Consider the following 27,790-nt stretch of genomic DNA (forward strand, 5'->3'; position numbering starts at 1 on the left):
TGAGCCAAGATTGCGCCACTGCAGTCCAGCCTGACAACAGAGTGAGACTCCATCTCAGGGGAAAAAAAAAAAAAAAAAAAAAAAAAAAATTAGTGCAAATAAAATGTAATTTTCCCCACCCAAGTTCCTAGATTCCCTGACAATGCTCAATGAAGCACATACTTTACAATTCATGAATACAGACTGTATTTTTTTAAAGAGAATTTTAATGTGAAAAATTATAAGCAGAAATTCTGCCTTCACAATTAGAGTTTAACATAAGTCTTCCAGCCTTTTAAAAAGAAATTGTAATATACATAAGGAAAAATATTTTGGCATACTCGAGTGAAAACGGACTATGTGGTCTTTTTTCAGCCATCTCATATAATTAGGCTTCCAGTTACAATTTGAGATAAGTTGATTCCTCAACAGAATGTGCTTAACAGAAAGTGACCAATTACTCCAAAGGACCTTGTTTCAGATTATCTTAAAGCCAGAATTCACTGATCTCACATTTTATATTTAAAAAGAAAAAAGTTTATTAGCTGTTTTAATCAACATAAGTAGTAACAAACATCCCTAACTGGATTCTAGAGAGGAAGCAGAAACAACCTGAGCCAAAGAGAAATAAAATTATCCCCTAAGGATTTGACTTTGGACTTCCACATAAATGTGACCTTGTAGAACTAGATACATATTTTATCAGATAGGTAAATATGTAATATTTAGTGATTAGATCAAAATACATGAGCAGTCTTTAGCATTAAGAATACTTTTAGGAAATCTTATCAAATATGGTCCTACATCTCTTAATTTCCTATATGCAGTGATTTTAGTTAAAATCCCAAAGTATATATATTTTTTTCTATAACATCTCCATTTCTATCATCATACCAAAACAATTAGTATTCTCTTATTCAAGACTTTAGATGTTCGTTTATTCCCTACCCCTCCATCCTCACACACACAATAATTGCCCAGATAAATAATAACCTGTGGTTTCCAAGTATCTCATTGGAATTTTTATTCTTTATGCCTTGCAGGATTAGTCCAAGATTTGAATACCCTAAACTTATCTGCCGAGAGCTATGTGTACTCATAAAATTACTACCTGGAAATTACATTACTTAGAATCTGCCAATTCCTTAGATCCCCCTGAACAATTGTTTTGCTAATAAACTTCCTGAAAGCACACGTGTATAAGTTTCATAACTATTAGAAAATGTTTCAAATGCTATTACATTTGATAGAACCATTCAGTTAACAAAATACTAAATGATAAATTGGCTTTTAGAATTACTCAAAAAAACAGTACACCACAAGAATTGTTTTATGCACTTCATTCTCTTCGAATGGTTTTGTGGCTTACAGTGATGATCACATATATTAGTTCCTTGTAGCCTTTTTCATTTTGATCTTCGTTTGTAACGGATAACTGGGTTTTCAGGGGTGTGAATCATAGTCGTATAATTCACAGTGGGAAAGTATCCATCAATGAGATCAAATTCATATAAACGAAGCATAGTGGACCAAATTGTCTTAATTTGAACATAGGCAAAATTTTCCCCAATACAACGATGACGCCCTAAAAAAAAGTCAGAAGAATCAGTTTAAATTCTTTTTTATCCTTTTTAGCCTGAGGTGGTAATATTTGTTTATCTACATTTTAGATGAACAGCAAATGTACAGATAGTATAATGAAAAGATGATATTCTTTTCTCATAAAACAATGTGAATTATTAAAAATTCCAGATTTTCAATTATCACAGTTTAGGAAAACAGTCCCTGGCTAATCACATAACTTTTTCAATTACTTTTTCTGAAAATATGTATCTGGGTTAAATATACGGAAAGTTTGAATCATAAGATGGTAATCTAGTTTGGGAATATAGTACTAGAATATTCTGCTTCCATCCCAAGAGGGCCCTAGTTAAATGTCAATATGAGAACCTTCCAGTCAAAACTTCAAATGCCGTTATAAATGATTATGGAAGAAATTAAATTTAATGAACCCAAAATAATACACATACTAGAAAGTCACATACATGTAGAAACTGACAAACTGATTCTAAAATACATATGAAAATGCAAAGGACCTAGGATATCCAAACACCATCAAATTTTAGTAAAGAAGAACAGGAGAATATATTTATGACTTGGGGGCGAAGCAAAGATTTTAAGATAGGGCCAGAAAGCAAACCATTTAAAAGCCTGATAAATCAGACTTAACTAAAGGATATTCATTTGTCAAAACTCAATGAATGTTGACTTAAGATTTGGGCATTTTGTTGCAAGATTTTTCATCCAAAAAAAAAAAAAAAAAAACTGATACTGAGTACTTCGCACAGTGCTTGCTTGACTCATAACTGTACTTATTTCTAGGAATGACATTTAAGATGAGCATTTATAAATTAGTCCATATTTCAATCATAACAACTAAAGAGAAGCTTGGCTTACAAGAAGAATAGTCAAAGGATTTAAACATAATAAGCAGGAAGTATCCTAACTGAATCAACAGAAAAATAGATAAATTCTAATGATTTACAAAATGCAGTATTATGAAAATGAACTATATGCACCAACATAAATAAGTACAATTACTAAGTAAAAGAATGAGTAAAAAAGACAGAGACATTTAATGTGATATTTAACAAGATTAACATGATGATCATATATCCCTCCCCCTACAAATTCAAGTTCATCCAGAACCTCAGAATGTGATCTTCCTGGAAAATAAGATCTTTCTATGTGTAATTATTTAAGATGAGATCACCCTGAGTTAGGGTAGGCCTTAGATCCAATGACTGGTGTCCTTATAAGAAGGCCACATGAAGATACAGAGATGTGAACAAGAAGAAAGCCTATTGAAGACAGAGGTAGTGTCTGGAGTGATGTAGTTACAAGCCAAGGATTACAAGAGCCACCAGAAGCTAGAAGATGCAGGGAAGGATTCCCCTTGTAGAGCCTTAAGGACGAGCACAATCCTGCCAATACCTTGATTTCATACTTTCAGCCTCCAAAACTGAGAGAATAAATTACTATTGTTTTAAGCCACTCATATGTGGTAATTAGTTACAGAATCCCTAGGAAACTGACAAATAGATTGAAAAAAAGATTGAGGAGACATTATATCTGTACTCAAATATCTTATACAATATAAGTTCAGAGACTATTAGGACCAACTATAAATGGGATGTTAAAAGGAAACAGCTTTGGGCTTTAATATAAAGTTCTAAAAATGACAGCTGTCCAAAAATGGAATGAACTATCATATAAGGTAACTGAACAACCTGCAACTGCAACCCATTTCTAGTAAAGCTCAAGTGGAAACCAGATAATTACTAGTTTAGAAATGATTCCTCTTTGAGGCAGAATTTGGACTACAGAACGAATACTCTTCCCATCTATTGACAATCTATGATTCTTTGGCCAGGCAACATGGCTCACACCTGTAATCCCAGTACTTTGGGAGGCTGAAATGGGCAGATCGCTTGAGCCAGGAGTTCGAGACTAGCCTGGCCAACATGGTGAAACCCAGTCTTTAAAAAAAATACAAAAATTAGCTGAGCATGGTGGTACACACCTATAATCCCAGCTACTCAGGAGGCTGAGGCTGAATCACTTGAACCCAGAGGTGGAGTTTGCAGTGAGCTGAGATATTGTGCCACTGCACTCCAGCCTGGGTAACAGAGCAAGACTCTATCTCAAAAAATAAATAAATAAATGAAAACTATGACTCTTTTATATACTATGTTATATACCACAGTATTAAATTTAGTAAATAAAGTTAAGATCTTAAGTTCCTAAAGGATTTTATACTTTATATGTGGAAAAAGTGTGACCAATGACAAGTCATCTGTCATCTAAATGATCCCTTTGGAAAGACTAAAGTCATAGAATAGAGTTTAATCAGTACAGAGAACCAATGGATAGAAAAATTACTGGAGAAACAAGGATATACCTAAATTATTTTAGGATCTTGGAAATGAAATTTGCAAGCCTACACACAACCTGCCCAAATTTAAAGACATTTTATCATAGGGATACTCAGAGAGAGTCAAAATGTTGACTAACAATCCAGAAGAGCTTTAATTTTAAAAGACCACCGTTACTCTTTTATGAAATATTAGTAATCTTTTATGATATTTAACCAAAAATACTTCCCTGAATGGTGTGCTGACCCCAATCATTCTTTAAAAGAGAATTCACAGAGAGCTTTAAATACTGTTATAAGGGAATACAAGGGTGGACTATGAAAATTAGACCTAATAAAACTAGACACGTTAGGAGATAATGAAGCATTATATAGGGATTCATGGAACAATTCCATTTAGTACAAAGGAAATATTTTTCTCTAACTTACGAATATTCTACTCTTATAAAAGTTTATAAAAATGTCCCTATGGAAAATGGAGAGAGAATCTGTAAATATAATTATATGGAATATTTTCATAGAGACAAATATGTTAACAGAACAAATAACTTCCAATCTAAAATATAATCATCTTACCAGCTCCAAACGGCACATAGGCAAACTTTTCTCCTGATGCTGGGTTATCCTGTAAGTAGCGATCAGGATTAAAGTCCAAACGTTCTACCCATGAGTCCTTAAGTCTTTGATTGACAGTGGGAGAAACACACACCTGATGTCCTGGAGGAATGGTATACCCTGCCACAGTCTATAAACAAAAGCCACATATTTCATTAGAGAATTTTAAAATGTGCTGCCAAATAATCGGATCATTGTGTAATAAACCATTAATATGCATGGGATACTCGGATGTTCCTTGACTTATGATAGGTTTACATCCGGATAAATCCATCATAAAGTCAAAAAATTGTAAGTTGAATCATCATAAGTCAAGGACCATCTGTAAATATATTTAAAAACTAGCTAGATAATAGGCAAACTAAAAATTATTTTAACTCAGGATGATTTCCAGTGAGCCAGCGCTGGGTTGGAAGTACACAGCACACAAACCCATAATGCTTTCGAGGTAGGGTTGGAATTTCAGGGAGGCTTTCACTATCCAATTTGTACACTTCACATGAACAATTTTTTGCAACAAAATGTTATTTTTAAAACCAAGAAAAATATATACTCTCATTCTTAAAAGCCCAATTGTTAAAGGAAAATGCAGAGAATGATTAGCATTAAAAATTACCATGTCAGGCCGGGCGCGGTGGCTCAAGCCTGTAATCCCAGCACTTTGGGAGGCCGAGACAGGTGGATCACGAGGTCAAGAGATGGAGACCATCCTGGTCAACATGGTGAAACCCCGTCTCTACTAAAAATACAAAAATTAGCTGGGCATGGTGGCACATGCCTGTAGTCCCAGCTACTCGGGAGGCTGAGGCAGGAGAATTGCCTGAACCCAGGAGGCGGAGGTTGCGGTGAGCCGAGATGGCGCCATTGCACTCCAGCCTGGGTAACAAGAGCGAAACTCCGTCACACACACAAAAAAATTTCATGTCTACGATTTACCATTATGTGAAAGTATCTATTTAGAATGTGTAAGACTGATGATTCTATAGAAGTTATATATTTTTTAATTTAAAAAAATATCTTTTTTTTTTTTTGAGACAGGGTCTTACTTTGTTGCCCAGGCAGCAGTGCAGTAGAATGATCATGGATCACTGCAGTTTCAACCTCCCAGGCTCAAGCAATCTACCCACGTCAGCCTCTTGTGTAGCTGGGACCACAGGGGCACATGCCACTATGGCCAGCTAATTTTTTTAAAAAATGTTTGTAGAGATAAGGTCAGTCTCACTCTGTTGCCCAGGCTGGTTTCAAATTCTGAGCTCAAGTGATCCTCCCACCTCAGCCTCCAAAAGTGTTGAGATTACAGGTGTAAACCACACCCAGGTATTTCCTCTTTTTGATAAATAAAAACTGGGAGTATAAGGGGGAAGATGTAGCCAAGATACTCACCTGAGGAGTTTTAGCCATTCTCATCATGGTCATTATAGGAGGTCTAAGTCTTAATGTTTCTTTTATACAGCGATCAAGTAAATTTAGATCCTTGAGCTAAAATGAGAAAGTATTTCCTGATAGTTATAAATAACATAATTCAACATACAAAAAATTAATTTAACTTCTTTCTTAGTACAAGACAGCTTGTATTCCAGCTAAAAGTACAGAGGTAACTGGTTCAGGGTGGCTGGGATTATCATGCTCTACCACTGTCCATGGTGAAAAAGGAGGGCAAGATAGCAGAAAGAGAGGTGATCATTCTGAAGAATGAAGTAAGAACCTACAAAAATTTAGTCCTCCAAAAAATGAAAGCATTAGCAAAAATCTCAATGCCAACTTTTTCAAAATTCTGGAAGATTAACGAAAGGCTTGTAACAATCTAAGGAGAGTTAATTCAAGAAAAAGAAATCTGAAGCTTGGTAAGAAGACTACGCTTTGTGGTAGTCTAAGTTGTATTTCTCTCATCCTCCTCTCCCTAAATCCATGTTAACCCCAGAAACCAACAGCATGACAACTACAGTAGCTGTGAAAGCCAGAAGCCTAACAACTATTAGAGGAGCCAGAGCAAATTTTCCAAAAATAATTAGCAAAAACTGTTTAACACTGAAGGCACCTGAGGTGGTGGTATCAATTGATGCTAACAAGAGACAGAAGAAGAAGTTTAAAAGGGAAAATTGGGGAATGAGATGTCCACAGGAGACTTTGAAAAGTTCTAACATAAGGATATCTTGAAGGCCACACATATGTATAAGACCATGTATATGCCCAGGTAAGATCTGAGAAGGCTCTAATCTTTCACCTCTGGCTGACCTGCACACACAAGTAGTGAAAGCAGACTTGTAACTGCCTGTTGGAGTGTTAGTAACACACACACACACACACACACACACACACAGCCTTTCAGCAAAAGCTAGGAGACTGGCTGTTCAAAGCACTTCAATAAATCTCTGTCCTAATATTAGATGCCCACTAAAATAAGCAAGCAGAGATTTCAGTGACCTCACTGGATGAAGAATTACGTAATTCACCGTGAAAAGTCAGTAAACAAACAGCAGCAGCAGCAACAATAACAACAACAAAAAGCCAGTAACAATAAACCCAGGGAGGAGAGCATCTGATTTCCACAGTTGCCACATTATTTCAAATGTACAGTTTTCAATAAAAAAAAATACAAAAATCACACCAAAATAGGAAAGTATGGTTCGTACATAGAAAAAGAAAGCAGTTTAATATAAACAATCCATGAAGAAGCCCAGACACTGGACTTACTAGATAAAGAATTTAAATCAGCTAGTATAAATAGGGTCAAAGAAATATAGTAAAATATACTTAAAGGATCAAAATATAAAACAAGGCCTCACCAAATAAGAGAATATCAATAGATTTTTTTTGTTTTTAGAGAACCAAATAGAAATTTGGGAATTGAGAAGTATAAAAACTGAAATGAAAAATTCACCTGAGGGGATCAACAGCAGGTTTGAACTGGCAGAGGAAAGAAAACATCATATAAATAAAATAATAAAACACTTAAAAATACATTTAACAAGAGACGTTTAACTATTGTGCACTAAAAACTATAAAACATTGCTGAAAAAAATTTAAGAACTAAAATAGGCCGGGCGCGGTGGCTCAAGCTTTTAATCCCAGCACTTTGGGAGGCCGAGGCGGGTGGATCACGAGGTCAAGAGATCGAGACCATCCTGGTCAACATGGTGAAACCCCGTCTCTACTAAAAATACAAAAAATCAGCTGGGCATGGTGGCACGTGCCTGTAATCCCAGCTACTCAGGAGGCTGAGGCAGGAGAATTGCCTGAACCCAGGAGGCAGAGGTTGCAGTGAGCCGAGATCGTGCCATTGCACTCCAGCCTGGGTAACAAGAGCGAAACTCCGTCTCAAAAAAAAAAAAAAAAGAACTAAAATAATAGAAAGGCATCCATGTTCATAGATTTAAAGCCTAAAATTAAGATAGCAATGCTCCCAAATTGATAGAGATACACTACAATCATTGTCAAAAATCTCAGAGAGCTTCTTTGCAGAAATTAACAAACTGACCCCAAAATTCATATGGAAATTAAAGGGAATAGGACTAGCTAAACACTTTGTCCCGAAAAGGACAAAGTCAGAGGACTCACACTCCCGAATTCAAAAATTATTACAAAACTACTGCAATGGCATCAGACTAAATATATCAATGGAACAGAATGGAGTCCAGAAATAAAGCCTTAAATTTATGGTCAAGTGGCTTTTTAAAATTTATTTACTTTTTAAGAGACAGGGTCTTGCTATGTTCCCCAAGCTGGATCCCAAAACCTGGGCTCAAGCTACCTTCCCATCTCAGCCTCCCAAGTAGCTGAGAATACTGGTATGTTCCACTGCACCTGGCTATAATAGATTTTTTTTTTTTTTTTTTTTTTGAGACGGAGTTTCGCTCTTGTTACCCAGGCTGGAGTGCAATGGCGCGATCTCGGCTCACCGCAACCTCCGCCTCCTGGGTTCAGGCAATTCTCCTGCCTCAGCCTCCTGAGTAGCTGGGATTATAGGCACGCACCACCATGCCCAGCTAATTTTTTGTATTTTTAGTAGAGACGGGGTTTCACCATGTTGACCAAGTTGGTCTCGATCTCTCGACCTCGTGATCCACCCATCTCGGCCTCCCAAAGTGCTGGGATTACAGGCTTGAGCCACCGCGCCCGGCCTTATAATAGATTTTTTTTACAAAGACAATTCAATGCAGAAAAATTGTCTTTTCAACAAACAGTGTGGGACAACTGAATAACCACATGCAAAATAATGATGACCTCACACCATATACATAAATTAATTCAAAATGGACCAAAGACCTAAATGTAAGATATGAAACTAAAACACTAAGAAGAAAACACAGAAATAAATCTTCATATACTTTGATAGGGCATTGGTTGCTCTGACACCAAAAACACACACACACACAAAAATACATGAATGCTTACAACTCAATAATAAAAAGACAACTCACTTTAAAAATGGGAACAAGAAGGCCGGGCGCGGTGGCTCAAGCCTGTTATCCCAGCACTTTCAGAGGCCGAGGCGGGTGGATCACGAGGTCAAGAGATCGAGACCATCCTGGTCAACATGGTGAAACCCCATCTCTACTAAAAATACAAAAATTAGCTGGGCATGGTGGCGCGTGCCTGTAATCCCAGCTACTCAGGAGGCTGAGGCAGGAGAACTGCCTGAACCCAGGAGGCGGAGGTTGCAGTGAGCCGAGATCGCACCATTGCACTCCAGCCTAGGTAGTAGCAAGAGCGAAACTCCGTCTCGGAAAAAAAAAAAAAAAAAAAAATGGGAACAAGGCTGGGCGCAGTGGCTCAAGCCTGTAATCCCAGCACTTTGGGAGGCTGAGGCGGGCAGATCACAAGGTCAGGAGTTCAAGACCAGCCTGACCAATATGGTGACACCCCGTCTTTACTAAAAATACAAAAATTAGCTGGGCATGGTGGCGTGAGCCTGTAATCCCAGCTACTCAGGTTAAGCCAGCAGAATGGCATGAACCCAGAGGATGGAGGTTGCAGTGAGCCAAGATTACACCACTGCACTCCAGCCTGGGCAACAGAGCGAGACTCTGTCTCAAAAAAAAATAAAAGGGAACAGGATGTGAGCAGACATTTCTCTAAAGAAGATATACCAAAGCCAAAGAGCACATCATAAGACACTCTACATCATTAGTCAGCAGGAAAATACAAAATCAAAACAAGATACTGGCTGGGCACAGTGGCTCACACCTGTAATCCCAGCAGCTGGGAAGGCCAAGGCAGGCAGATCACTTGAGGTCAGGAGTTCGAGACCAGCCTGGCCAACATGATGAAACTTCATCTCTACCAAAAATGTAAAAATTAGCCAGGTGTGGTGGCATGCACCTGTAGTCCCAGCTACTTGGGAGGCTGAGACAAAAGAATTGCTTAAACCTGGGAAGTAGAGGTTGCAGTAAGCCGAGATCATGCTGTTGCACTCGAGCCTGGGCAGGGAGACTCCATCTCAAAAAAAAAATCAAGTAACAAGTTTGGTGATGTTGTGGAGAAGTCAGGACCAACATATACTATTTAGTGAGATTTGAAAGTGGTGCAGCCACTTTTAAAAACAGTCTGGCAGTTCTTCAAAGTTACCATATGACCCAGCAATTCTCCTCCTAGGTATGACCCCCCAAAATTTAAAACACATGTCCACATAAAATCAGTATACAAATGTTTAGAGCAGCATTATGCATAATACTTGAAAAGGTAAAAACAATCCAAATGTCCATCAACTGATGAACAGATAAACAAAATGTGGTAAATCCATATAATGGATTATTAGTAATAACAATGACTGAAGTACTGATACATGCTACAACACAGATGAACCCTGATAACATGCTAAGTGAAACAAGCTAGTCACAAAAGACTACATATTATATGATCCCATTTATATAAAATATCCAGAATAGACAAACTCATATAGGCAAAAAGGAGATTAATGTTTTCCAGGGGCAGGGGTCAGGAAGAATGAAGCATGACTGCTAATGGGTACTGGCTCTCTTTTGGGAGTGATGTAAAGGTTCTGAAATTAAATTATGATGATGGTTTCCCAACTCTGAATATGCTAAAAACCACAAAGTGTACATTTTAAATGGATGGATTTATGGTTTGTAAATATATCAATTAAGCTGTTATTTTTTAAGTTACTAAAAACAAGAATGAGTGTTGAGACATCACTACTGAGCTTACAGAAATAAAAAAGGATTACGAGAATACTAAGAACAATTGCCTCATTGCCAACAAATTAGGTAATCTAGATGAAATGGACAAATTCCTAGAGAGATATAAACTACTTTTACTTGGTATATTCTCTGGAGTTTTTGGAAAAAACAAAAAAAGAGAGAGAGATAAACTACTGAAACTGACATAAAAAGAAATGGAATGAAGAAACTTGTAACAAATAAATTGAATTGGTAAGCACAGTCTTCCCACAAAGAAAAGCACAGACGGCAGGGAGCTGACGCGGAACCCGGGGCGGTCAGCGCGTCGGCCGCCGGGCCCGCGGTCCCCGGCCATGGACCGTGACCTTCTGCGGCAGTCACTGAATTGCCACGGGTCGTCTTTGCTCTCGTTGCTGCGGAGCGAGCAGCAGGACAACCCGCACTTCCGGAGCCTCCTGGGGTCGGCCGCTGAGCCAGCCCGGGGCCCGCCGGCGCAGCAGGCGTCGCAGGGAAAGAGAAGAGAGTTGACAACATTGAGATACAGAAATTCATCTCCAAAAAAGCGGATCTGCTTTTTGCCGTCTCCTGGAAATCAGATGCACCTGCAACTTGTGAAATTAACGAAGACAGTGAAGATCACTATGCAGTCATGCCACCTTTAGAGCAATTCATGGAGATACCTAGTGTGGACCGGAGAGAGCTGTTTTTCCGAGATATTGAGCGTGGTGATATAGTGATTGGAAGAATTAGTTCCATTCGGGAATTCGGTATTTTCATGGTGTTGATCTGTTTAGGAAGTGGTATCATGAGAGATATATCCCACTTAGAAATCACAGCTCTTTGTCCCTTAAGAGATGTGCCTTCTCGGCCGGGCGCGGTGGCTCAAGCCTGTAATCCCAGCACTTTGGGAGGCCGAGGCGGGTGGATCACAAGGTCAAGAGATCGAGACCATCCTGGTCAACATGGTGAAACCCCGTCTCTACTAAAAATACAAAAAAAATAGCTGGGCATGGTGGTGCGTGCCTGTAATCCCAGCTACTCAGGAGGCTGAGGCAGGAGAATTGCCTGAACCCAGGAGGCGGAGGTTGCGGTGAGCCGAGATCGCGCCATTGCACTCCAGCCTGGGTAACAAGAGCGAAACTCCGTCTCAAAAAACAAAAAAAACAAAAAAACAAAAAAAAAGAGATGTGCCTTCTCACAGTAACCATGGGGATCCTTTATCATATTACCAAACTGGTGACATCATTCGAGCTGGAATCAAGGATATTGACAGATACCATGAAAAGCTAGCAGTATCTCTGTATAGCTCTTCTCTCCCACCACACCTATCTGGTATTAAATTAGGCGTAATTAGCTCTGAAGAGCTTCCTTTGTACTACAGGAGAAGTGTTGAACTAAATAGCAATTCTTTGGAGTCCTATGAAAGTATCATGCAGAATTCCTTGGGATTTGTTAATCCAGGAGTAGTTGAATTCCTTCTAGAAAAACTAGGAATAGATGAATCAAATCCACCATCTTTAATGAGAGGCCTACAAAGCAAAAATTTCTCTGAAGATGATTTTGCTTCTGCATTGAGAAAAAATCTGCATCTTGGGCTTTAAAATGTGTGAAGATTGGAGTTGATTATTTTAAAGTTGGACGCCATGTGGATGCCATGAATGAATACAACAAAGCTCTGGAAATAGACAAACAAAATGTGGAAGCTTTAGTAGCCCGTGGAGCATTATATGCAACAAAAGGAAGTCTGAACAAAGCAATAGAAGATTTTGAGCTTGCATTGGAAAACTGTCCAACTCACAGAAATGCTAGAAAATACCTCTGCCAGACACTTGTAGAGAGAGGAGGGCAGTTAGAAGAAGAAGAAAAGTTTTTAAATGCCGAAAGTTACTATAAGAAAGCTTTGGCTTTGGATGAGAGTTTTAAAGATGCAGAGGATGCTTTGCAGAAGCTTCATAAATATATGCAGAAATCTTTGGAATTAAGAGAAAAACAAGCTGAAAAGGAAGAAAAGCAGAAAACAAAGAAAATAGAAACAAGTGCAGAAAAATTGCGTAAGCTCTTAAGAGAAGAGGCTAAAGAAGAAAAGAAGAAAATCAACTTCTTCCTCTTCAAGTGTTTCTTCTGCTGATGAGTCAGTGTCTTCATCAACATCCTCTTCGTCTTCTGGTCACAAAAGGCATAAGAAACATAAGAGGAACCATTCAGAGTCTTCTCGAAGTTCCAGAAGGCATTCATCTAGGGCATCCTCAACTCAGATAGATCAGAATAGGAAAGATGAGTGCTACCCAGTTCCAGCTAATACTTCAGCGTCGTTTCTTAGCCATAAACAAGAAGTGGAGAAACTCCTGGGAAAGCAGGCTAGGTTGCAGTGTGAAAAGACACAGATCAAAGAGAAAGATAGATGCCCTCTCTCTTCATCTTCACTTGAAATACCGGATGATTTTGGAGGTAGGTCTGAAGATCCAAGAGGTTTTTATAATAGCTATAAAACCCAAGCAGGTAGTAGCAAAACAGAAAAGCCATATAAATCAGAAAGACATTTTTCTAGTAGAAGAAATTCCTCAGATTTTTTCTGTAGGAATTCAGAGGACAAGATATATGGTTACAGGAGATTTGAAAAGGATATAGAAGGAAGAAAGGAGCACTATAGAAGGTGGGAACCAGGTTCTGTGAGGCATTCTACCTCACCGGCAAGCTCATACTCCTCTTGGAAGTCAGGTGAGAAATACAGAAAGCATACTCCCTCTGGATCACGTGATTTCAGTAGACATGAGCAAAGATACCGGTTAAATGCAAGTCAGGGAGAGGATGACAGAGAGGACAATTGTGGGCAGGACGGCAGAACAGAGGTTCCAGAGGAAGCTGCGTTCAGTAGCAAAGGACACTCAGAAGGCAGTGTTAAAAAAAATTTACCTCAGCCGGGCGCGGTGGCTCAAGCCTGTAATCCCAGCGCTTTGGGAGGCTGAGGCGGGTGGATCACGAGGTCAAGAGATCAAGACCATCATGGTCAACATGGTGAAACCCCGTCTCTACTAAAAATACAAAAAAAAAAAAAATTAGCTGGGCATGGTGGCGCGTGCCTATAATCCCAGCTACTCAGGAGGCTGAGGCAGGAGAATTGCCTGAACCCAGGAGGCGGAGGTTGCGGTGAGCCGAGCTCGTGCCATTGCACTCCAGCCTGGGTAACAAGAGCGAAACTCCGTCTCAAAAAAAAAAAAAAAAAAAAAAATTTACCTCAGAACTTAATCAATATATTCAATCAGATAGCTGAATTTGAAAAAGAAAAAGGAAATAAGTCAAAAAATTAATACACCAAGGATATCAGCGCCATTACACAGAATGCCATTAAGTAAGGTTTTGGGTGTTTTTAGTCGTAACAGTTCAGTGCAGAAATCTCTGCTCCTAAAATTATGTGTCGAGATCACAGGAAACAAATGCTTTTAAGCTTTTCTCAAATTTTCTTTCAGTCATAGGTCCCTGTCACAGCTTGGTTTTTAGGCTTTTTACGTATGTATTTATGTATAGTATATTACAGTTTGAATTTCTTTGCTTAAAGATAATTCTCTGAAAGTACTGTTTCTTCTTTCTGTTACGGTATATGAGAATTCCTGGGTCCACTTACCCTGCTGTTTGAGAGAAAATTTGTGCATTGAACACATGGATCATTTTTATTAAAAAAAAAAAAAAGAAAGAAAAGAAAAGCACAGACATAGATGTTTTCACTGTTGAATATTAGCAAATATATAAAAAAGGATTAACACCAATCATCCACAAACTCTTCAAAAAAAAAGAAAAAAGAACACTTCCAAATTCATTCTGTGAGACCAGTATGATCCTGATATCAAAACCAAAGACATGACAATGAAAGAGATCAATATTTCTTACGAATATAGATGCAAAAATCCTCAACAAAACACCAGCAAACAGAATGCAATAACATATAAAGAGAACTAATCACCATGACAAAGTAAGATATATCCCAGGAATATAATTTACATCTAAAAAATCAGTGTAATATACCATATTAATAAAGGACCAAAAAACACAAAAGATAACAGGAAGAGGATATAACCTAGGTTTGCTTCCAAAATCGAATGTCAGCTTGGGCAGTGAGTTCTCCTCTCTTCCTTTCCACCCAGCAAGCTGCGTGTAGTGTTTGTAAATGTCTAGTCCTCATTATTACTACTACTACTTTTAGAAGTCTCTGCTTATGCACGGGCCACTCTAGACATGTAGAATTATAGGTAATTGAGAGGTTTCTACACTTCGTAAGACACATAACATGCACATAATATCCTCTATCTACTGGCTTTCAAAGAAGCCAGACTTTGAACTAGAGAAAATAAGTAAAGAAACATCTCCAAGGATCTCTAAGGTTTCAACCCAAAACATATCCGATAAAGCTTAGTAAGAAGCAATAACATTAACATATTTTGGGTAAGGTCATAGAGAATTTGCTAAAAATAGAGAAGCTGATCAGTTGAAGCTACAGTATACAGAAATCTCAAATTGTCCCTTTTAAAAATTAGCCACAGGTACTCAAAGTCAGAAGGCAGCAATGAAACTGAAAAATCTGACAAACCTGGTCATAAGTTAAAGGAGGCAGATCCTCTCCACAGACTGTTTTCTGTTCTAAATAACATTTTTCTTGAAGTGTTTTGTCTCTGGCCAAAAAGAAGCCCATCCAAGCACTAGTAGTTGAGGATGTATGCTGCCCTGCCAAGAGCAGTCCGATAAGCATCCCTGCTACTTCATCATCGGTTAAAGGACGCCCGTCCCTAAGGAATGAACCAAACACACAAATTTAACATTTTGGCAGATACATTTTATGCCTCAACCTTTAAATAAAGTGTCATCATGAATATATTTTTCAAGTATAATAGTCTCTTATATTTGTTTATCACAAGTCAGAGGTTTTTTTTTCTCTTATGGAAGAGACAAACCAGTAGAAAACAATTTTGATTACAAGACTCCATTACAGTTCATTAGCAAACGTTCACCATACCCAGTCACTGGGATTACAGTAAGACAAAGGATGTCAATAGTTTATGTTTCAACAATTTAAAAAGTCCAAAGATCAAAACACTTATTTTGCCAGCATCACTGTTTTTTAATGGGAAATATTATTTGTGTTTTAATGTATCATTTCCTGCTTCAGCTTAATATGTTATCTGAATAGCTCTTACTTGTAGGTAGAATCTAGTAAAGTTTGGAGAATGTCATCAATTTTTTCTTCAGACTGTCTGCGTTTCTGGATTACCTTGTAGAAAATATTCTTTATTTTCCGATGAGCTCTGTCCCTGCGTCTGTAATTAAAAGATAAAGAGGATTTTTTAAATAAACACATTCTCGGATCAAATTCATTTTGAAAACCAGGACCTAGGATAAGGCACCTTATTCAACTAACTTAACTAACTCTAATGACTAAAATAATTGACAAAAATCAGAAACAGGAAAATATTAGAAGTCATTAAACTCTTACATTGTTAAAAATATTCATAGTCCCTAAGGGCAAGAACTATGCTTTAGCTAACATATATGTCCCAGATTCTTAACGCATTACCTGTATTCAAACTGTAGGCCTAAAACAAGCAAGAAATTCCTTTAGAAATTTTCCAGTTCAACAGAAAGTAGAATAATCTTTTAAACTAACATGAAATTCCTTTTTTAATACCAAATCAAGTCTTAAAGAGGTTGGTACTTTTCACTTTCTAATACAACAGTTTTTTGTAGGGGGCAAAAATACGAGCAGACTCAGAAAACAAGTTTAGGTTAACTCCTAAACTTTACCTTTAAATACTATGTTCACTATGTAGCAGGAACCATGTTAAGTGTTTTACATGAATTACCCACTTGTATGTTCCTGTGAGGTACATACTATTAACCTCAATTTATAGCTAGCTGTATAAAATCACATAGAAAACAAACATTGGAGCTGGAATTTAAAACTAGGCCATCTGACTCCCAAGCCCCCTCTTTTTTTTTTTTTTTTTTTTTTTTTTTTGAGACGGAGTTTCGCTCTTGTTACCCAGGCTGGAGTGCAATGGCGCGATCTCGGCTCACCGCAACCTCCGCCTCCTGGGCTCAGGCAATTCTCCTGCCTCAGCCTCCTAAGTAGCTGGGATTACAGGCACACGCCACCATGCCCAGCTAATTTTTTGCACCTTTAGTAGAGACGGGGTTTCACCATGTTGACCAGGATGGTCTCGATCTCTCGACCTCGTGATCCACCCGCCTCGGCCTCCCAAAGTGCTGGGATTACAGGCTTGAGCCACCGCGCCCGGCCCAAGCCCCCTCTTAAATCAAGCCTTCTAATAAAAACTCCTACCCTGTTTCATTTACAAGACTGTTAGTCTGTTATTGAGGATTGACCAAGACCATATGTACAGAAGAGAAGATGTTAAAGCTTAACAGTATGAATACAGCAGAACCAGGAAAACATAGGCCTATTTAAGAAAGTGAATGGAGTAATCTGGTTAAATTAGTTGGTATAAGTAAAACAAAGAAAGACTAGGCCAGAATGTGAAGCGTCTAACATAACAAGCTCAAGAATTCTGACTTTATCCAAGAGACAGAGCAGATAGAAACAGGTAGGTAGAAATGCACATTTATGGAGAACCCACTATGGGCCCAGGACTATGCTGGATGTTCTAATATAATGAATATGAAATATTTTAAAACTGCAAAGCTCCTTGAAAATATACAGTATGATGAGTTCCAGAGAACTTTAGAGAATCTCTCCTGGCTCTCCCTCTTACTCCCACTCCTCTTCTATAACTAAATAGGGCAGAAATAGAAGGAAAAGGGACTAGCAGTCCACCTAAACACCTAAACACAAATGAACCAACAAAAGTATAGAAAGCCTACTAATACTTCTTTATATCAGAGGCAATCCCTCCCCTTAAGAAACAGAAAATTATGCGGGGACTCACGCTTGTAATCCCAGCACTTTGGGAAGCCAAGGATCACAAGGTTAGGAGTTCGCAACTAGCCTAACCCTTAAGAAACAGAAAATTACATGGGGACTAACACTTGTAATCCCAGCACTTTGGGAAGCCAAGGATCACAAGGTTAGGAGTTCGCAACCAGCCTAACCAACACGGTGAAACCCCATCTCTACTAAAAATACAAAAATTAGCTGGGCATGGTGGTGTGCACCTGTAATCCCAGATACTCAGGAGGTTGAGGCAGGAGAATCGCTTGAATCTGGGAGGTGGAAGTTGCAGTGAGGCGAGATGGCACCACTGCACTCCAGCCTGGGTGACAGAGCAAGACTCCATCTCAAAAAAAAAAAAAAAAAAAAAAAAAAGGAACAGAAAATTAAATAAAGGCACAAATACTCAAAACAAAGAAACTTTACAATACAATAAAAAGCTACCAAAGATTTTAAACAAATGCTTAGAGGAGGGCTATATCACTTTTAGGTACAGTCCAGAGACTTTCCTGAGGATAAGGAATATGTGAGGTAATTAGGCCTTTAAACTAGGCTGGGCTTAGTGGCTCACACCTGTAATCCCAGGACTTTGGGAGGCTGAGGAATGTGGATCATCTGAGGTCAAGAGTTCGAAACCAGCCTGGCCAACATGACAAAACTCTGTCTCTACTAAAAACACAAAAATTACTTGGGCATGGTGGCACATGCCTGTAGTCCCAGCTATTCAAAAGGCTGAAGTAGGAGGATCAGTTGAACCCAGGAGGTGGAGACTGCAGTGAGCGGGATCACGCTACTGCACTCTAGCCTGGGCAACAGAGCAAGACCCTGTCTCAAAAACAAAAACAAAAAAATAAATAAAATATTTGACTAGACAGACAACAAATCACCTTTTTAATAAACTGAAACTTACTTTAAATCAACTCACTATATAAAGAAAACCTGTCTTGAATTCTTAAAGAAGAATGCAGGTTTATAGTCTTACCCATTTTGTATGTTTCACTTGTTTAATTTTTATCTTTGTTAAGACAAAGCATACCAACACTACAAGAATTATACAAAGTTAAATAACCAAGGGTAATATCTTCTTTATCCATACCTGAAACTAGGCAAAGGCAGCCACCCTGGTAATAGCCAGGCTGCATGGCTGAAACCTCCATCCAAATCCGCATATAGCTGTGCCACCTTTTCATTGAGTTGACTTCTGATTTCCTTTCCATGCAAACAATGGCTAGCTGTTAAAATTATGAGCTCAGAAAGAGCTTCAAACACATCTAGGGAGAAAAAAAGATTATCCTCATTACTAGTTCCAAAAAGTAAAATAAAATTGAAAATAAAAACACAACTCAAGAACAAATAAGATCCTATTTATATGACCAAAAAAAAAGTCTGTAGATAGACATGTAACTATGCACAACACTGAAGAAAGAGGGGCAATAAACCAAACTATGGGAAGTACCCTGTCCCTCTGAACAGTCAAAACAGATGCCAGAAACACATCTCAAAACTTCATTCATGAGCACTTCATGAAAAGAATAAATGTGGTTGTTCGATTTCCAGGTCACATATAACAAAAGCAGCAAAAAGGTTATTTACAGTGCATATGACAATAATAGGGTACTTCCCAAGGAATGGTAGCCAAAGATCAGATTATTTCCCAGGTTAAAAGTAGGAAGATCAGTATTAAAATGGAATTACTGTCCATATATTAAAAAAAAAAAAAACTATAATCATCAATTGGCATATCCTAACACAAGACAAACACGCCAGGCAAGCATAATTTGATGACACTCAAATAATAAAAATTATCCAATTAATTTTCTGTTAATTCCACATTCCCTAAATGTAATTCCAATGATCATTTGGCTTTCTAATTCTATTTGCCAATAAAGAGAAGAACAGTAAATATTCTGAATTTCTTGGTTCTGTAATTATCTGTCCCACATGCATTATTACATTGGCATTCTAATTTACACAACAGTTCCTTGTATGGTTAGAAAATACATCATATCAACGTAAGTATTCCGAAAACAAAGATTCTGGACCTTTTATAGAGGCCAAAGGCCAGACCCAAAATGTAGTGACCCACGGCCCTGGTCTTGCTGCCCAGTGGGCAGATGTTACTTCCTACTATAGGCACAGCAATTGCTTCTGAAAGGCAATACTTAACTGCAGTCCAGTATAAAGACTGGATTCTCAGTTACAACTTCAGGGGAATTATTACATATCTCTCCCATAAATCCAAGGTAGTTTTACATATACTGTAATTTGTTTTCTATTCACTACACACTTACATACTCTATTTTTCTATTCAGAGAAGTAGAAATGTTAGGACAAACATTTTGCTTACTTTTTTCTCCACTTTCTCCCCAACTCTGAAAGTATTCCTTTGTTTCTTTTTCAATTATAGAAACATGCTGTTTAAAGTGGGCTATGTTAAGGCCACTTTTTAACATTTTCTTCTGCTCCAAGAAAACCTTCAAAAAAATTCAAAAAGGGCATACAGCATTAAAACACATTTTTGTTTCATCATAAAATCCATTTGGTTATTATAACTATGTAACACTAACACAACTAATGGTTTTAACTCTTTGGGCATTTGTATTTGAAGAGTCTAAATGAATAGATATATCTGACTCTAAATGAATAGAGTCTAAATGAATAGATATATCTGAGCAGAGGAATTTTCCAGGGCCCTCTTTATTGGCCTTGAGGAGAGCCATTCATTCCCTCATCCCCATCACTAAAAACAACATTTAATGTTGACTCTCAACTGCTATACTAAGGTACTGGCTAATGTATGTTATATTCACAGCCAGAGCCTACACCAAGCACTGGGGCCAATTGACTGATTTGTGTTCTATATCAACTTAAAAAAATTTCATATTTGGCTTCTGAGGGTAAAACATACACACAGACATATCCACACCTGAAGTAGTTGCATTAAAAGAGGACTTTTAACATTGGCAATGTCTAAGCAGCTCTTATGTTAGAATTTCAGGCAGGAATGTTTAGGAAGCCCTTTTGAAGAAATAACAGGATTGTCTTTTAATCCTTTCAAATTAAATCCCAATAAGCTAAGTTACTGATTCCATTATTTGTACAGGAAACCATTTAATATTATTTACCCCATGCCAGCAACTGTAAAACAAAATACCCCTTACTTATCAGTTATCCATGACCTTTCTTCTCATGATTCTTCACACTTTTGAAGGAAAGAATAAACTGTTTCTACATTTTATTATATTTGTTTGTGTGTGTGTGTGTGTTTGTGTGTGTGTATGTGGTTTTGTTTAGTTGTTTTTGAGACAGAGTCTCACTCTGTTGCCCAGGCTAAAATGCAATGGTGTGATCTTGGTTCACTGCAACCTTCACCTCCCAGATTCAAGCAATTCTCATGCCTCACCCTCCCAAGTAGCTGGAATTACAAGTGTGTACCACCACACCCAGCTAATTTTTGTTCTTTTAATAGAGATGGGGTTTCACCATGTTGGCCAGACTGGTCTTGAATTCTTGGCCTCAAGTGATCCACCCAACTCGGACTCCCAAAGTGCTGGGACTACAGGCATGAGCCACCATGCCCGGCTGTCTCTACATTTTAAATGTATAATGTCTTACTATTAGCTATAACTACTGAAATATAGATTTGTCTTTATTCATGGTAACAGTGTCACCTACTGGATTAGGCACATCGTATGCAACTCCCTTCCCAAACACAGGTGTTGTCAGGCGACTGTAGACATCTTCTGCATTCAGGTCTTCATTTTTACTATTAAAAAGCAGTGCAGCGGCATCACTCCCCAGAAGGTAAGTAAATGTCTTGCCTACCATGGTAAAACTAAATACAGGTCCATACTAAAAAGAGAAAAATACAACAGTGATGTTACAAAAAATATGTAACACTAACACACTTTTTAAAATCACAAAGAATGCATTATTAAAAAAATAAAGACACATAAACTTTAAAGCAATTCTTTTCATCTTACCATACTCCTTCTTCCTATTTTTGTCCAAATTTATAATTATGTTCATCCAGTTGCAAATGTAGTATAAATACAACTGCTATTATGCTTTTTTCATTTTATATTGACAATATTTTCTACTGTCTACATAGACATTGTAATGTTAATTTACTTGACTACTCTTTCATTATTGGACATATGGGTGATACGTCAGGGGTTTTTATAGTTATTAGAGCTAATTCTGTGATGAACACCTCTGAGAACAGACTTTTTTCTTCCCCCTGACTTTGGTTAAAAAAAATTTACAGAGGCCGGGCGCAGTGGCTCACGCCTATAATCCCAGCACTTTGGGAGGCCAAGACAGGTGGATTACGAGGTCAAGAGATCGAGACCATACTGGTCAACATGGTGAAACCCCGTCTCTACTAAAAATACAAAAATTAGCTGGGCATGGTGGTGCGTGCCTGTAATCCCAGCTACTCAGGAGGCTGAGGCAGGAGAATTGCCTGAACCCAGGAGGCGGAGGTTACGGTGAGCCGAGATCGCGCCATTGCACCCCAGCCTGGGTAACAAGAGTGAAACTCCGACTCAAAAAAAAAAAAAAAATTTACAGGACTAGCCAGAGAATCTGACCTTTTTTTTTTTCTTGAGACAGAGTCTTGCTCTGTTGCCAGGTTGGAGTGCGGTGGTGCAATCTCAGCTCACTGCAAGCTCTCCCTCCCGGATTCAAGTGATTCTCTTGCCTCAGCCTCCGTAGTAGCTGGGACTACAGGCCTGCAACACCACGTCCAGCTAATTTTTGTATTTTTAGTAGAGATAGGGTTTCACCATGTTGGCCAGGATGCCTCAATCTCTTGACCTCATGATCCACCAACGTTGGGCTCCCAAAATGCTGGGATTATAGGCGAGAGCCACCACGCCTGGCCGAATCTTACCTTTTCTATACTACTTTCTATGTGAAGACACTAAAAGTTTCTTTATCTGTTTTATCAGTATCTCACCTACACTAAATCACTTCATTTTTTATTTTTTATTAATTTGGTTAGGTGATAAATGCTTTCCCTTGCAGTTTTTTGGTTATTACTGAAGACTAGACTCTGGGGTGTATAATCATAAACAAAACTACTGTCCCTGACTCACTAAGCTAGGTCTATTGGGAAAAATATAAATTAATCAAATAATCACATTAACAAACGTAAAACTGCAAATGTGACAAGTATTACAGGAAAGAAAGCAACTCTGTGATGAAAGAATCTAAAAGAGGGAGAACTAAGAGAGGAAAAGACAACTGAGTTGAGACCAGAAGAATGAGTAGTTTTGTGGCCAAGCATACATAAAGGCCCTAAAGGTAAGAGAAAGAGAAAGGAGGAGATTGCGTGTGGAGCCTGAGGCAGCACTAGACCATACAGAGCCTCATAAGCCAAGTTTTTAAATGGGTGACACTTAAGAATTTTTCAGAGAAAAAGGAAAGATGTGTTGAAAGAGAAATCAATAATACACTGAGAAAAGATATAAGAGTAAAAAGTTCCTGAGACAAAAGAGGAATGGAGAGTTCAGCCTCCGATAAGAGGCAAAATATAGCTGTAATAAAATCAAAGTGGTAGAACACAGTGAGCCAGGACATAAGATTCTGGAGCCAGACTGCCTGTGTTCAAATAACAGCCCCTCCACCTATTTGCTGTATGACTTTGAAGAACTTAACCTCTGTGTGCTTAGTTTCCTTCACCTATAAAATGGTAATAATAATGGCAGCAGTTCTTCATAGAGCTGCTGTCAAATTTTATATATAGGGCAGAGAAGAGTACCTTGGCTTACTTAGCACCTTATTGACTTATTTTCCATTATTATTATCATTAATAAAAGTATAGGCTCAGAAATCAGATCATGTGTAAATCCTGGCTTGGCCACTGTCTAGCAGTGAGTCCAAGAAGAAATTACATAACCTCTCTGCTTCTCAGTTTTCTCATCTATAAAACAAACATACCTGAAGGGGTTTTTGTGGCGCTTCCGTGAGATGATCTTTGTAAAGCACTAAGTACTGGCATAAAGTAAGTGTTTTATAATTATTACTGTGATAGGAAGAAAAGAGAATAAGATTACTATATAAATATAAGTAGGTTTGTATATTTGCAATTGCAAAAATGAGGAAGTTCCCTTTGAATGGCTTTCAATCTTTGTCTCCTGTATCAATGTTTTTAATCATTGTCTCCTAAACAGGAGACAAAATCATCTGTTTTTATGGAGAGGTAGAAAGATTCAGAAGTTTAGGAAATGAAGGTTTGAATTAGTCATTGTAGTGAGCGGAAAAGTAGGCCAATCACAAGAACATAATAGAACTGTGGAGCAGTGTTCAAATTTCATTAAGGGCAGGCAATCATAAAATCAGGAAGAAACTAATCTGGTGCAAGGAAGGAAACAATAACTGGCTGCCTCCAAAAGTGACTTGGCCAGTTGAACACAATGAAAAGATGCGGGGTCCAGGAAATTTAAAGTACAGTATTGGCAAGAGTGTAATGGAAATGACGTGTCATGGACCCAAAGTGGAAAAAGGAAAGTGAAGAAAAAAGGCTGATGGATCAGGAGAAAGTAAATGGAATGCAAGATCTAATGAGGTCAAAGATAGTTATAATTTAAGGAGTTATACAAGCAAACCAGGATAATGTATTATCTAAGAATAGGATATCTAAATTAATATTGTGGAGGTGAAACAGTTAAGAGTGACAAGTCCAAAGTGAGACTGTGAAGTAAATGGTTTAACTGGCACAGGAAAGCTCATTAGAGAGGCCATGATGTCACGTGGGTCATTCAAATGGACAGTGAAATCAGAGATGTATACAGCAGGTTAGAACTCACAGATGCATGGTAAAGAAAAATCAGGGTTGGTTTTAATTAATATTAATTAATATCAATTTTAGTGACAACCAGTGAATAGAAATCTCAGAACAGTGGTTTTTAAACCATAGTTGCCAGAACCATAGGTTTCCTCAATGGTGTCTCAAAGATGACCCCAGGACATGGGAGAAGCTAAAAGGATAGGTTTCTGTAAGACACTATCTCTTAAACCAGAGCAGTTTCCATTTTGTTTCCTATACTGAGGATATGTATAAGATTACAATGTTTTTAAATGTTCTGGCACTTTTTTAAAAAAAAGTTTAAAAAGCACTTCTCCTAACTAGTTTATTTTCCTCTAATTATTTGGAAGACTTACCTTCTCATATGCATTTTCTAGAAATTCAATTGGACTTTTCCCAAATGCTATAGCATGCCCAAGGAATGGAATCGGGGAGACAATGTATGGAGGATTTTTCTACAAGAGAAAAAAAAAAAAAATTTAGTTCTCATTTCATTTTAAGAGAGAAACCCATTTTATTTCATGACCAAACAATTAAACAAAATAGCTTTTAAGACTTAAAAAAAGTTACCAAAAAAAAAAAAAAAAGGACACATTAGAAGTAACTTGAGAACAGTCAAATTGCAAATACCTTAAGACAGTAGCTATTTGCAAAAAGAATAGAAACTCAAAACACGGTAAAAGATAAACGACTAGATACACACAAAGGCACTGAACTTTAAATGATGGACACTGTCCAGAATATGTCCAATCATTATTGGTATCTCCAGGCAACTTTTCTAACCGTTAGTAGCAAAAAACCAAAAAGGTCAAACTACACTTGTCCTTTGGCATTTGAAAGTCAAACTACACTTGTCCTTTGGCATTTGTGGGGTTGCAGGACCCCCTCACAGATAGAAATACAGCGATGCTCAAGTCCCTTATATAAAATGGCAAGGTATTTGCATATAACCTATGCACATCCTCTCATATACCTTAAACCATTTCTAGATTACTTACAATACCCAATACAATGTAAAGGCTATGTAAATAGTTGTTAAACTGTGTTTTTTATTTGTATTATTTTTTATTGTTATTTTGTATTGGGGTTTTTTCCAAATATTTTAGATCTACACTTAATTGAATTCCCAAATGTGGAATTTGGGTCCCCAGAGAGCCCACTGTATTGTTTCTTCACCACTTACTTCTACTTCTCCTCACAATTTTAGTACTAGAGTCTTGCTTAAAGAAAATATAGAAAAAGACAAATAGTAACTTGAGGTATAGAAAGAAGGGAAATGTTTAAAAGCTACATTAATTTCTCAGTAAACAATCCATTTCATGTTTCTCTCACTGCAAGTGAACTAGACCCACTGATTTTAGAGAGTAGATCAGCTCTAGCAAGAACTCTAGCATTCATCATAAAAGATACCTTAGATGCCACAAAATGAGACCTGCAAATTACAATATTAAGTATCCTGGAAATCAAATTTGCAATAACAAAAAAGGGTAATATTCCTCAGATCTCTGGTGGTCTCAAATAGAAAGGAGCACCACAACCTCATATCAGCTAATAGCACTACCTTTAAACACTAAAGGTAACTTTGTCTTTCCAGATACAAATACCACTTCCTTAAAAATCCCGTATGTACGAAAAATAATTATAACTCTGCCTTATGCCTGGTCCTGGTGTGGTTCAAACAAAAATTATTTTAAAAGCTACTTGGTCAAAAGTTTGTACACTGCATTGTCAGTAAAGGGGTAGTTTGGGCCAGGCGGAGTGGCTCACACCTGTAATCCCAGTACTTTGGGAGGCTGAGGCGGGTGGATCATGAGGTCAAGAGATCGAGACCATCCTGGCCAACATGGTGAAACCCCATCTCTATTAAAAAAATATAAAAATTTAGCTGGGCGTGGTGGCGTGCGACTGTAGTCCCAGCTACTCCGGAGGCTGAGGCAGGAGAATTGTTTGAATCCAGGAGGCAGAGATTGCAGTGAGCCGGGACTGCGCCACTGCACTCCAGCCTGGTGCCTGGCGACAGAGTGAGAGACTCTATCTCAAAAAAAAAAAAAAAAAAAAAAAAAAAAAGGGTAGTTTTTAAAAGCTACTTATTGCTGACTGTAAAAGGTACCTCCATCAAATAACATTTAGGAGTTGAAAGTTAGGTTAATAAAGCTGTTAAATTAGAGAAACTGTTTTGGTTTGTCTTTTTGAAACGGAGTCTCTGTTGCCCAGAATGGAATGCAGTGGCCTGATCTCGGCTCACTGCAACCTCCGCCTTCTAGGTTCAAGCAATTCTCCTGCCTCAGTTTCCCAAGTAGCTGGGACTACAGGCGTGCGTCACCACACCCAGCTAATTTTTTTTTTTCTTGTATTTTAGTAGAGATGGGGTTTCACTGCTTTGGCCAGGCTGGTCATGGAACTCCTGACCTCCGGTGATCCGCCCGCCTCGGCCTCCCAAAGTGCTGGGATTACAGGCATGAGCCACTGCACCCAACCAAGAAACTGTTACTTTATTACCATCCGAGGCAGGTCCTTACCACACTCCAGTCACTCCCACTACCACACTCTACACATCCTCCTTAATGTGGATATAAGCTGCCATTAGGGGCACTGTTTCAGCCCATAGAACCTTGAACTACACAGGGCAGCCTCCAGCATGACGGCCCAGCTGCCAAAAAGCATCGCCAACAGGACCCCAACCAAGGGCCCCAACGACCACCGGGTTGTTCAAAGCCACAGCCGCCAGTCCGGCCACTGCCACTAGGGACACCACTGCCGCGGTCAGTACACCCATCACTACAACCACAAACGCCGCAACCACGACCCCGACCAGGTGCAGATACACAGCCGGGAGGCCAACAAGGCAACGGCAGGCGCTACCGCCAGCGCCACCAGCAGCAGTGCCGCCGCCGCAGCCACTACTCCAGCCCCGAGCGCGCCTGCCACCACGGCCACGCCAAGCATGGCTGCGGTGCCCCCCCAGCCCAGCCAGCTAGGACACAGAGCCGGTCCAGGACACAGAGCAGGTCGGGACCACGGAGCCTCCCACGCCAGCCCTTCTGCCGCCTCAGCGGCGGCGCTCACTCCGCTTGGGTCGGAAAGAATGTACGTACCGCCCCTACCGGCAGCTGGACCAAGTGGCCGGCGGCGACACGGAACAGGTAGACCAGGCTGAGGGTGAAGGCGCAGGCGATCAGCAGCATGGACAGGAGGTTGCCGCCTGTCACCTTCTCCATCGCCTGACCCAGCACTGACCCGCCCGCCTGCAGCAAGCCCAGCAACATCATCCTGGCCGCCGCCGCCACTTCACTTCGCCGGAGACACTGGAGGCCGAGGTCGCCACCGCTCCTCCTAATCGGCGGAGCAAGAGAAGCTGGCAAATGGGCGTCTACAGG

General features: G+C 38.9%; 2 protein-coding genes across 3 annotated transcripts; one reads left to right on the plus strand and one right to left on the minus strand.

The window, feature by feature from the left end:
- Positions 1-186: 186 nt before the first annotated feature.
- Positions 187-27,779, minus strand: CYP51A1 (cytochrome P450 family 51 subfamily A member 1). 2 transcript variants are annotated; one of them, XM_010345234.3, is made up of 10 exons: positions 27,509-27,779; positions 24,770-24,868; positions 21,278-21,454; positions 19,950-20,076; positions 18,699-18,873; positions 15,855-15,974; positions 15,251-15,446; positions 5,912-6,007; positions 4,490-4,658; positions 187-1,564 (listed from the first exon to the last, which is right to left on the minus strand). In XM_010345234.3, the coding sequence occupies exons 1-10, from the start codon at positions 27,680-27,682 to the stop codon at positions 1,386-1,388; spliced, it is 1,512 nt and encodes a 503-aa protein (XP_010343536.1). In that variant the 5' UTR covers positions 27,683-27,779; the 3' UTR covers positions 187-1,385. The 2 variants fall into 2 exon arrangements, with proteins under 2 accessions (XP_010343536.1, XP_074235528.1); XM_074379427.1 differs by lacking the exon at positions 27,509-27,779 and adding an exon at positions 23,546-23,630 and having other exon boundaries at positions 24,770-24,865.
- Positions 11,022-13,634, plus strand: LOC120365401 (tetratricopeptide repeat protein 14-like). The gene is given in 5 exon segments (XM_074379415.1): positions 11,022-11,178; positions 11,181-11,528; positions 11,860-12,246; positions 12,249-12,729; positions 12,731-13,634. Coding segments are annotated over 5 exon segments (2,277 nt in total).
- Positions 27,780-27,790: the final 11 nt, after the last annotated feature.

This window comes from Saimiri boliviensis, chromosome 10, assembly GCF_048565385.1.
Source record: "Saimiri boliviensis isolate mSaiBol1 chromosome 10, mSaiBol1.pri, whole genome shotgun sequence".
NCBI classification, from domain to species: domain Eukaryota; kingdom Metazoa; phylum Chordata; class Mammalia; order Primates; family Cebidae; genus Saimiri; species Saimiri boliviensis.

Coding starts and splice junctions, on each gene's coding strand:
- CYP51A1 (XM_010345234.3), bottom strand. CDS start 27,682: ATGATGTTGCTGGGCTTGCTGCAGGCGGGCGGGTCAGTGCTGGGTCAG. Junction 15,447..15,854: donor TTACTAGATTCTACCTACAA/GTAAGAGCTATT, acceptor TTCATTCCTTAG/GGACGGGCGTCCTTTAACCG. Junction 6,008..15,250: donor CTCCTTTAACTTATGACCAG/GTTTGTCAGATT, acceptor TTCTCATTTTAG/CTCAAGGATCTAAATTTACT.